At 39.1% G+C, this 12,277-nt stretch overlaps 1 protein-coding gene across 3 annotated transcripts; it reads right to left on the minus strand.

Annotated features, from left to right (window-relative positions):
• zfand2a (zinc finger, AN1-type domain 2A) lies at positions 1-4,878 on the minus strand. 3 transcript variants are annotated; one of them, XM_035615724.2, is made up of 10 exons: positions 4,605-4,878; positions 3,806-3,904; positions 3,607-3,701; positions 3,038-3,169; positions 2,801-2,952; positions 2,564-2,692; positions 2,371-2,446; positions 2,195-2,271; positions 1,029-1,113; positions 1-339 (listed from the first exon to the last, which is right to left on the minus strand). In XM_035615724.2, exons 2-10 carry the CDS (start codon positions 3,858-3,860, stop codon positions 301-303), a joined length of 840 nt encoding a protein of 279 aa, XP_035471617.1. In that variant the 5' UTR covers positions 3,861-3,904; positions 4,605-4,878; the 3' UTR covers positions 1-300. The 3 variants fall into 3 exon arrangements, with proteins under 3 accessions (XP_035471617.1, XP_035471619.1, XP_035471618.1); XM_035615726.2 differs by having other exon boundaries at positions 982-1,113; positions 4,605-4,870; XM_035615725.2 differs by lacking the exon at positions 4,605-4,878 and adding an exon at positions 3,998-4,320.
• Positions 4,879-12,277: the final 7,399 nt, after the last annotated feature.

The raw sequence follows: 12,277 nt of genomic DNA on the forward strand, positions 1-12,277 counted from the left end.
TCATTTGAAATAATTTATTCAATATTTATATATGGTAATATAATGGGATTTCATCATGATCAGCGTATAAAATACGTACAGAGCAAATCATTGGTAAAAAGAACCGATCCTGCTGGGAAGGTATATGTGCTTGTGTTGTAGAAGAAGAAGAAGAAGGCGGCGGTAAACATCTGAGCAGCTTCCAAAAGTATTTCTTCATGTAACAATCATTGATCCTGAATATTCATATCCCAGATGTGCAGTTTCTAGAAGGTTATTAGCACGGCTGGAAGTTGAAATGGTGGTTTAAAAGGCCCATGACTAAGAAAGGCTGCAGTTGGACTGTTTCGACTCTCTGCCCTAGAAAAAAGGAAAAAAAAGTTAGAACCAAAGACTCATTTCACTCCACATACTTCAGAAAACAAAATGTATTAAAAGGCAAACGAGCTGTTTGTCTTCTGCCAAATAAGAATCTTTAAAGAGAGAATATGTATGGAAGACCAAAACTACCAAAATGAAAAAAGAAAAAACAAATATGAAAAATGTTGGCATTGCTTTATAAAATGCAACTTATGTTGATATTTCTGTTTAAATTTGCTTCTGAATGTATCTACTTGTATGCTAATTCCCCTATTTATTTAGTTTTCAATTGTTTTTTACAAATTTTCAAATGTAGATTTCCTTTTAAATGTATTAATGATTAAATTAACATTTTTTTTACATTCATTATTTTTCAATCATATTTATTTATAAACATAAATATATTCTAAAATTAGTAAAATATTAAGATAACATAGTAGCTGATAAATGGTAATTAATGCAAAGACAAATATATAAGGAAATCAATAAATAAATACATTGTGTTGAGTTAATTACTGCCTACTAATTTTTTTAATTCATGTAATATCACATATTGAGTTGATTATTCATTTATTAATCCACTTTTACATTTGGCAGTTTCGGTCCTCCACAGTAGGGTTGCTATGACAACAGTGTACCTACATGGATTTCCTGTTAGCATGCTACTGACTGCTAAGCGCTCCGGGTACCTGTTGTCTCTGCTGCTGCCGTCGGAACTCTTCCTCGCTGGCAGCGAGAGCCTGAGCCAGAGCGAGGTCCTCCTGCTCCTGGGGGCTGGAGGACGAAAAGGGAAAAGAAGAAACCTCAAGACTCAAGATACTGACTAAAATAAAAGTTAAAACCTGATAATTTAAACTGCAAATTTAATCTGAGGATTCTGTCAGTACATCTGGATTAGAATAGTGGTCAAACTATAAATATTTAACTGCCTTTGAATTACTTGGGATTGAAAACTCATTGATAGATATAACATATATATCATCATTTTATTATTTCTCACTACTTATTCACAAAAACCTGTTCATGAGTAACACTTAAAACAAGTAGAAGGAGCACTCAAAAATGTCCTTATTGCATTTTCATGCGACTTATGCAACTCTCATGTGAATATAATGAAAATTTGCCTTTCCATTAAAATTTCTAGTTATTTAAGGTGCTGCCAACCAGAATCAAACAGTGGAGCCATTTCCTCCCTTTGTTAGATCGTACAATCAGATCGGCCCATTCTGAAATGACGCCTGCTGGAGGCAATCTGCCATCTAATGCATTTTTTCCAAGACAAATGATATTAACCATTATGCACATAGATATTAAAACAATTCGCTGCGAATGAAGCCATCTATGGCTGGACTGAAACAGCTTCAAGGAACTTTCAGAGTTCAGACCCATGAAAGATTTGGTTAAAGTGACATTACAGTCCAAACTCCTGGTTGTGTTACAAACGTCTGCTCACATGTTGAGACTATTCAACACATCTGACAACAAATTGATCGTTAAGTCGATTGACAGAATGTTCATCAGCGATTTTGCTCATAATTTAACCATTGAAGTCTTTTTTTAAGCTACAATGGCTGATCTATATTACTACTTTTCATTCGTTAGATTTTGATTGTGTGATAGTAAACTGAACCTCTTTGGGTGTCGGATTTTGGTTGGACAAAACAATATTTGATGTCACATTGGGATTCAATAAATATTATTAATATTTCATAATATCTCTGACATGTTGTACAGCAAACAAGAAACAAATATGGCTGATTAATTGGTGGGTTAACTAATTGTTGCTTCATTAGTTTAAAATCCAATCTTTTCAGAACTTTTTCTTCTGCATTTCTGGCGTTGCAGGTTAACTCACCTGAGGGTCGGCTGAACCGCCGGCCTCGACTCAGCCAGAGACATCTCCAGAGCCCTTTGTAAAGCTTGCTCCTCCGTCTGCAATCACAGCAGCAGAACAGCACACTCATGTTTACCTTTCACTCACACTGGGGGCATTTTTTAAATCAGGTGACGTCATGTAAATCACGTGCGTACCAAGCCGGCCTGAAGTGAAGCTGCAGCTGGTATTACACTCTGAGCTGACACAGAGGTAGGGATACGCGGGGCAGTCCTAAAAGATCGAGGCCAGTAGGACAGAATGATTACCATTTTAGGTATCTATTTAAAAAAGTCAATAGAATAATTATTTCTATCTCACATTTTGAATCGACTGAATAGACGTGCTTACCCACTGCTGTGGCCTCTGTTGTTTGCTCTCACACCGTTGGAAACAGGCCTGGAGTTCCCTGAAGAGGACGAACTAGAGCTGGGGGCCGAGGTGGAGGAAGAACTTTGGGCCCTCAGCATAGCAGCATGTCTAAGATAAACATATAAAGACAACGGTAATAAGTCAACCATTACTTACTAGGATATTTCCAAGTGAAAATACAGAATTATCTGATGGTGTAAGTGTCACTGTACCCACCCGGTTTTGGACAGAGGTTTCCCATCGGTCGTACAATCATGGTCTAACGGGTGCCGGTGTTTAAGACAGTAATTTAAACGGCACTGGTCACAGGTCACGCGCATCATTTCCTTCTGCTTACAGCCTCCTTTAGAACATTTGTTTGTGAAAATCTAAAACAAAAGGGAGATGGAAAGTCATTTATTTCACGTTCGAATTTACAATTTGTAATTTAATTTCTATGTATCAGATACGTACTTTTCTCTTTCTTTGAGCAGGGTCCGATTTGCAGTCGCGATCAATGTGTTCGCCAACTTTAATGTCAGGCATCTCCCCTCTCTTGATGGGAATGGGGATGTTGCACAAAGGACAAACTGGGACCTGGACATCCTAGAAATGTTATGTTTCAAACAAACAAAGATTTAAAGATTTTCAAGAATAAATATATATATTACCACACTGATGTGTCAACTGAATCCAAGACAAGATATAGGACACCATCAGATTCTGTTTTTTCTCTTGTTGAAGCTGAACTTTGACGAAGAATACGAAACATGACAGGATAGACAATATGACAAATCCAACCGCGTATCAAAATGTGAAGCAAAACTGATAAGAATCTGCAAAGACTCCTATTTTTGCGAATACTATAGGTTAGTTAACCTCAATCTTATTTTGATAAAAAAAATCTCAAGTTAATAAAAGTATGAACGATTGTATATACTTTATTTGAGCATTCTTGCATATGAAATGGCAAAAAAAAATCTTTACACGAGTGGATACGTTTGTATTTTGTGTATTTTACTAAACGAAACATTATGTGTTACCTTTTTATAGGACGATGTGCATTTGTGAGTTGCATAGGTTATGTGGTCCTTGCAGAAAATCTCTTGACAGGCATCACATTTCATAGGAAGAAAATCTGCAATTCCAAGTATTTAGTATAAGTTTTAAGATCTTTAAAGATTAAATCAAACGGTGGTAAACAAGCAATTCAAAATACTATATTTCAGATACTGGGCTCACCTAAACGCTTGCAGGTCTTCTCGGAGCAGTGTTCACCTAAATCTGGAAACTCCATCACAGAAAGTCCTCCGCAGCAGACAGCTGCACAATGTCAACAACCTGGAGGAGGGAACACAAACAAAGTGGTTTCATTGCTTCACTCCCAAACTGAGCCAGATGAAATGTCGACTCTGTCGCTCGGGGTGGACTCACTGTGCATGCTAGCTAAAGCTTAAGCTAGCTACAGAAATAGCGATGTCATCGTTAAGTTCGTTAACTGGCTCGCGTTGTGTCAGAGACGGGGGCTTGCTGTGGAGCCAACTTAGTGGCGATGCTAGTTTCAGCTCGCTAGCAGACGTCGTCCCCGATCCCGTGGGAGGAAAACAGAAGTTGCGCTTCCCCCACGGAGAGCGTCCTGAGCTCGGCTACTCTGAACGACCAGGTCGGTCACATAACCACAGCTCCCCCTGCCCACGGTCGTGACGCAATGTGACGAACAGCGACCGGGAGCGAGTGCGATTGGACCAAGTCATCAGCTAACACTTGTTTATTATGAACATAGATGCTAGCGGCTAGCTTGATTGGTGCTAAGCTAAAGAAAATATATATATATATTTTTTTTTTTAAAAGAGGCAGACATTTTCAGATAAAGCTGCGAAGTCCAGAAAAAAATAATTCAACGTTCCTCTTCAAATAAAAATAAAGAATGTGGAGTAAAAAAAGCGTCGTATCGATCTATCACACCCGCTGCCCTGTTAGCTCCGTTAGCTGAGTCAGCTAGCAGCTGCATCCATCTGATAGGGCGCTGTTTCTTACTCACCGACTCCCGTTGGTGTCGTGGTAGAAGAGGAGCGCGACGTTGTCTCGACTCCTCCAGAGTCACCGGGACTTGACCGAGTCGTCTTCTCCCTCTGACAGCGGCGATGTTCGACCGTGGACCCCCGAGCGACACCGTCCGTCTGCGAGATGTTGTCGTTCAGATTTGATGTGTCACGCGCACACGCTCCGCCCACCAGCGACGCAAGCGACGTCGGGGGGAAATGACGTCACTGCAGGTGTGGCTTTGGGTCAAACAGATGTTGGAACAGTCTGGAAACATCCAGGGCTCTTACATCAAGACAAACAAGGAAGTATTTGTCCTATTTGCTTATCATCATTATTTTGAATATCTGTGAAAAAAATATATATTATGCATCTATACGCAACAGTGATGACTTTCCCCCCATTTTTGTTACTTTATTTAGACCATTGGATAACCCAGGTGGCATGACAATAACAATCAGATATCAATTTAATATTTCTTAAAGAGTAAAATAATGATATATTAGTGCCAAGTTGTACAACATCAGCAATAGATGAACTCGTAATATGTATACACACACACACACACACATATACACATATATATGACACATATATGACATATATATATATATATACATCATAGACGACAAACATGAAGACAAGTCTCTTGAGAAAAAAATTACTCAAGAGATTATTTAATCATAGATTTGCTTATAATTTATAAAAATCTAAATATAGTGAGGGGAAGAGAAAGGAAAACGGTAGAATAAACAATTAGACTCAACAGGAGTCATAATAAATTCAGTTTTATAAGGCCGGAAACATAAGGTTCTCTAGTCTAGTGGGTCCACAGCAGCTCTGATAAACTGATCATCAAAGATTTGACATCCAGAAAAGTGTGCCTTCTATATTTTAAAATATTTACCCCCACAAGAGTCTTTGAAAGTAATGTTCATCTCTCCTGATAATGTGCTTCGCTCAATTTTATTAAAAAAAAAGTGACAGCCATATAATTCCAACATCACAATCTGACATTAATTATTTAAATCCCAAAGTCCAATCATCCAATCTTTTGACAATTTACAGGGAACAGATCTTAGATTACATTCTTGAATTTGAGCTCGGCCTCTCAGATGAGCGTAGCGTAATGAGGTGAAATCGACCTCAATATTGTTTTAGATGACACGGGGCTAAATCTCTCGCAAACTGATGGCTCGAAATGTTCATTCATCTCTTCCTCTTGGTTTAATGCCTGCAGGCAAAGTGGTGTCTTTACAGGTTCCACCAGTTGATGGCAGCAGGATTCTTCTGTAACTGCTCACCGAGCCAAGGAGAGGTTGTGAAATCACAAAGTATATAATGACTACAGTATATAAGCTGCAAATAAAACTTATATGTCTTCGCCATACGGTTAAAATGTTGTCTCAAGTGACGGCTCGCTTTCATTATTGAATTTTTCACACGGAAGCCACAACAACCGAGTAAACGTATACGTTTTTTGCTCATCTATGAGGGTTCAGCAATGAAAATCGACCAAAAGTGCTCCAAAAATAATATTTACGAAGGATCATAACAACTGCGTCTGTGTTGTCTCTGCTCACAAGGAATAAAAGGACACAGGAGTGACCCAAAACATCCCCTGATTTAAATGAAACAACATTTTCCTCCTTTGAGGTGTGGAGTATAATGTAAGAGTGCATCGTCATCATGAACCGACAGAAGCAGTTAGAGAGTATACATTTCTCTCCTGTTCCGCAACACCTGCCTCATAAGCTGCTAACGCTGTGGCCAGATGGCCCTGTGCTCTGAAAACACCTGGCCCTTCTCTCACTCTCTCACACACACTCTCTCACACACACTCTCTCACACACACTCTCTCACACTCTCTCTCTCTCTCTCTCTCTCTCTCTCTCTCTCTCTCTCTCTCTCTCTCTCTCTCTCTCTCTCTCTCTCTCTCTCTCTCTCTCTCTCTCTCTCTCTCTCTCTCTCTCTCTCTCTCTCTCTCTCTCTCTCTCTCTCTCTCTCTCTCACACTCTCACACACACACACACACACACACACACACACACACACACTTCAGATCATCTTCTCTCGGCTGGTTGGGGTGAATAGAGAAGAGACAGGAGAAGGAAAAAAGGCGATCAGATGAGCTATGAGTTGCGGGAGTCTTCTTTACTTAAAAACAAAACCTACCGCTTGTACAGTGTGTGTTTTCTGCACTTTCTAAAATGTTCTTACTTCCCACAGCTATATTATTTTCTTTTACTCATTTGGGTTTTGTTTTTCCATCTGCTTTGACTACATCTATTATCAACAAGGCCAGAGACCCACACAGATTGCTTGCACTTTTTCTCCAGCACAACCTGTAAAGCCGTAACTCTCAAAGACAAATTGATGTTCATATTTCGATTTTGGGCAAACTTTAAAATATTTTCACATATTTAATTTTGTTGTAGAGTTTTTCGTTTACATACTGTACTTTAAATTTTTGTTGTTATGCATAACAAAACACCAAAGCAAATTCCTTGTATGTGAAAGCCTACTTGGCAATAAACACCATTCTGATTCTGATTCTAAAATATGTAGGGGTTTAGTACGCAGGGTAAGTCAGGGTATTAAAACAACTCTGTGATAATATTGAACAGTCACAGATGTTGTTTTATTATGACATCTGATTGTAATTACAAAACAGTATTGATTGCTGTAGGAGTCCAGAGGTCAGGGACACGGGTCAGAGGTCATCTCTTGCTCAAGACCACTTCTGCCAACTGGATCTTTCTGACACAAATTCATAAAGCTGAGTTGTTTGTCTTCTCAAACCGTTTGTCCACTGTGCCACATATTATTGGTATCGGTAAACATTTGAAACATTTGTTTGCTGTGTTCATTTGTCTGTCAACACGCTTGCTTGTGTCAGACTAAAAATAATAAACAAAGGATGACAAACAGCCACTAGAGGGCACAACAGGCCTTTTTATGGACCAGTCTGAGCTTGTGGTTTGATGAAGTCCTGATGCAGGGTCAAGGAGGCCTTTACTGCCATATTCATAATGTACTCGTCTGACAGAACAGAGAGTGCAGAATCTGGCAGAGTGCTGGTTTTTCTTGCAAAGCGTGACAGTAAACTCAACATGATGCTCAGGAGGTGGACCACACGGTCAAACAACAACCAGCGATGTCCAAAAAATACATCTTAACGCAACAGGAGGAAAAAGGGATGAAAACACAGACTTCTTAAAAGTTCAGAATAAACTCTAGTCTGTAGTTCTGGTGTCAGAGCATAAATATCTCTGGGGTTTTTCAAATGTTTTTTGTTGTGGCAGATGGCTGGACCATGGAGAACTCCCTCGACCAGCTCTTTGCAGTGTGAAGAAACAGCGAGGGACTGCTGGCTATCCTTACACCCCTTCCGATTTGGCCACAGCCAAAATACGCGACACAAGACCAGAAAATGATGATGATGATACAAGTAACTGAATTTATCAGACTTCAACTTTAAGCCTGGTTTTTGCACTTGGATTAGCCTCCAGAGTTTAAGGTGCGCAAGTGGTGTTATTCTTTTGCGGTGTGTTCATCAAACAGTTTAATTAGCCTTTTAATGTGTTGGGTCCATTTATTACATTTCAACATCTCTCAGGAAGCTGTGATGTTGCTGCAGCGAGTTGTCCACGGCGCTTAAAAATATAACAAACCCACAATTTCTTCATGCACAGAAACTATGAGCTGCAATAAGACACACACACACAGTGACAGACAGACTATATATAAATATACAGTATATGCACCTATTCACAGCTTCACCCAAACCCATTTGGGATTATATGGAGAATGGCTTAAAAATTTGGAGAGGCTACACATTTTTCCTTCTATATTCCTGTAGAGTTGAATTATTAGATTGAAGTTGAATAATAAGCACCGAGTCAAACAGCACACCCTTCATCTGCGGAGCTGTAATTAACAGGGGGGGTGCAAAATGCAGGAGGTGGCGAAGGAAAAAAAATGCAAATTATTCCACACAAAGGCTCCTCACAAATTGGCGTCACCATTTCTCAAATTATATCATTACTATATTTTGAAAATGTTAATCTGTTGAGCGGATTTCCCGGGGGAGTTGAGTAAATTAGTTCTATTTCCGAGACTGCCTCTCTGCAAAGGCACGGCAGCGACAAGCACCTCTGATTTGCTGATTACAATTAGACTCCCCAGTTTGGGCTCCTTCAAGCATTGATAATTTTCGGCATATTAAGCACGTTTTAGCAAAAGGTGATAAGTCAGTTTTAATTGAAATGAAATTATTATTCTAATGGAAGTTTGGTTATTATTATTAGGAGGCACTAGTCATTCTAACTTCATTTTTTAATATATAAATGCTGGGGAGTAAGGGGAAAAAAAGATTTTGAAGGGCATTAGGGTGTCAGGATTGAATGAGGTAATTTGAAGGGAATTACTTTCTCTTCTATCAGAAATGAACTGAATTAAAAGTCCAAATCAATCGCTTTCACTTCTCCATTCTACTTTGACAGCGGCACAATTACAGATAATTAGATGGGAGGAAACTTTTAATTGTGGGATTAGAGGGAGAGAGAATTTGTAGGATCAGAGGAAAAATTTCGAGGCAGAGTTTCTTGCTTATAAAATCGAATCAAAGGATTTGCGAGCTTAAAATGGCAACCAGCTTTTTTCCCCCTCTCCTTCTCTCTCTCTCTCTCTCTCTTCCCCCTTTCTACTGTTTAATTGGAATTGCATCTAGTTCACCCAAATCATCCAAAACAATTAATTTAGATTTAATTCTATAATTATCATCAAATCGAATAATGTGCAACCTAATTTAGATAGTTAAAAATTAACGTGCGTGAAGTTAATTGAGTAATTAAACTCCTAAACTGCCGCCTATTAATTTGCCTGCCTAATTAAAAATGAATTTGATTCTGTGCTGCTAAACTAGGTATCAGTGTTGGATGGGCATGTTGATAAAGCCTGTGTCTTTTTTTAGGGAAGGAGGGGTCGGGGTGTATCATATTATATATATATATATATATATATATATATATATATTACTCATATGAACTCCAGTTATCTGGTTATCTGCACTCAGGTGAGTGTGCAGCTGCAAAATCCCCTCATGGGAAACTCAGACAAACAGACAAACAGCACAGAAAGTTGGCACTAAAGAGGAAAAGATTAAAATGTAAGTGGAAGGCGATGATTTCTGCTTGTTTAACTGCAAAAAAATTAACTTTGCTGGATGTAAAAAGTCCAAAAAAACCCACTCATCTAGTGTACGTTTGGACTCCTTAACTCTTCATTGACATATAAGTAAGTCAATGAGTGGGTGCAGAGAGTTTGTGTTGTAGGCGATGGGCTCCCCTCCTGTTTTCTCTTCATCTAATTCATCACTGTGGTCAGTAGTGGACTTAACACTCAATAGCAGCCCAACTTAAGGGAGTGATTAACACTCCCGACGTGTAACATGAGGCAGCAACAGAGGGAAAACCAACAATAATGTGGCAGGTGTAAGAGATGAACATCATCTTATCATGCATATCTCCAGGCTTCGGTGTGTGTTACTGTGGCCATAAAGAATGGATTGACATGTATACATCTAATAGGAGAACAGGATCTTTCATCTAATAAACTGTGACTGAATGTCAGCAAAAGCAATGAAGCGCGGATAGTTAGTAGTTTTTAGAAAAAGGGGAAAGTTGTTTCTCCTGGAAAAATCCCACAAATTTACGCCTAAGGTTCAGATTCAAATGGGGCAGCTTCTCCTTTATCGTCTTTGAAAGTGACAAAACTCCATTCATAATATTTTTGGTTATGTCTTGATGTATTTATCTGTCAATCAATCCCCACCAATTAGTGCTCCTGGAATTTCTCTCTCTTCAGATGGAAAGCTAATCGATTAGTCTATAGGCCCATGTGCTCTCATTGATCCAGAACCAACAATACATAAACGCAATAAAGACGATGTGTCCTGCAGCAACCAAAGACTGAAAGAAGAGAATATATATATATATATATATATATATATATATAAATATATTTAATATTACTTTCCCCTCTGAACTGCTGCCAAAGGGGCCACTTATAAAAAGGTAACAAGGCAGGGCAACAGCCCGACTGAACGCTGGCCTTGTTCGCCCTATTATCGGGTTAATTAAAGCTAGAATCTGACAATGTCACCCGGTTGTAGAAAAACGGATTTAAATGCAATGTCTCTGGAGACTGTGTCAAGGGGCTGCTTTTCATCGAGCTCCTGCGTGTGCACACGAGTTGGGGACAGCCTAGCATATATTTATATACGTGTGTGTGTGTGTGTGTGTTTGGAATTGACGAAAAAGCAATTATTGAATTTTAGATGTTCAAAAAAGAGAGAGAGAGAGAAATGAATGGGGAGGAATTATTCATAAGATCTTTTCCATGTGCGTTAAAATTAAAGTTAAAACACAATGGACGGGTGGGTGGGGGGCTTCAAAGACAAGCGCACTGCTGCTATGAAAAAAAAGAAGTAAGATGGATAAAGAGGCGAGATCATTTCTGAGGAGTTCATTAAAATGTAGGGCTGCACATTGAAATCCAGGAGGCTGGGGGTGGGTGGGTGGTTAAGGGGGGGGGGCGGGTGTTATTTGGGCTTGGGGGTCAAGTGACGAGCGGATTATATACTTCCTCATAATAATATTAATTAAACAATTTGCATGCTAATAGGGTAACAATTATCGCAGCTTCTGTTGAGAGATTCAGGTTATTACAACATGCCAATCCGGGTGCCAAGGGTCAGCGAATGAGTGGGGTGCGAAATTTCAACTCTGATTAACATTATGACAGCGCCAGACTTGGGATAAATAAAGTCAAATTAATTATTTGAAAACCTAATGAGTAGATAGGATTTAGGCCGGTCACATATTGAGTGCAGGGTTTTTTCTACCAATTTGGTTTCCTGACAGGGATTACTGCAAATGTCTGTAATGTACCTATAAGTACTGCAATTTTTTTTCTCCTTTTTCTATTTCCTGTGTGTTGTCCTTGCTCCAGCCTCCAGTCGTAGCCTCCTTTTATTTGGCCATATATTTTGTTCATAACGCAGCGTTGCTCGTAATTGAAGATTTCGCCTTGTAACAGTAAAATATTATAGTTTCACTCTCGCTCATGCGCCTTCAGCAATATCTCAGCTCCCCTTCAAATACACCCATATTTCACCAGTCCCCCCCCCCCCCCCCCCACACACACACACCCACCCATCCTCCCATTTGTTTTACGCCCCTGCACGTGAACCTGTCTGATTGTAAAGGTTTAATGTATTTAAATCATGATCCATAACTAACATGGAGGTTTATCTTTAACTCAGTGGCTCCCAAAGTGGGGCTCAAGGTACGACAAAGGGGTCTCGCAGTCCGCAGAGAGGCTGCAGGCATCCCTGGGGAGATAGAATATTTAATTCAACAAAATATTATAATGATAGTTAATATTTTCCATTTGTCTTTTATGTATGTATTTTGTAAAAAAAAAAAAATCAGCTTTCACTTTTCCATGCCACCTCACCAATAGATGTAACAGTATTTCAAAAAAAGGATAATACTAAAATAATGAAAAAAGAATGGAACAGAAATAGCAACATGATTTGTAATTTAAAAAAACAAAACATTTTATGGTCTAATATTCATTTAGCCTATTTTGCAGAAGCTCCACTGA

The sequence above is a fragment of the Scophthalmus maximus genome, chromosome 17 (assembly GCF_022379125.1).
Source record: "Scophthalmus maximus strain ysfricsl-2021 chromosome 17, ASM2237912v1, whole genome shotgun sequence".
Lineage (NCBI taxonomy): Eukaryota > Metazoa > Chordata > Actinopteri > Pleuronectiformes > Scophthalmidae > Scophthalmus > Scophthalmus maximus.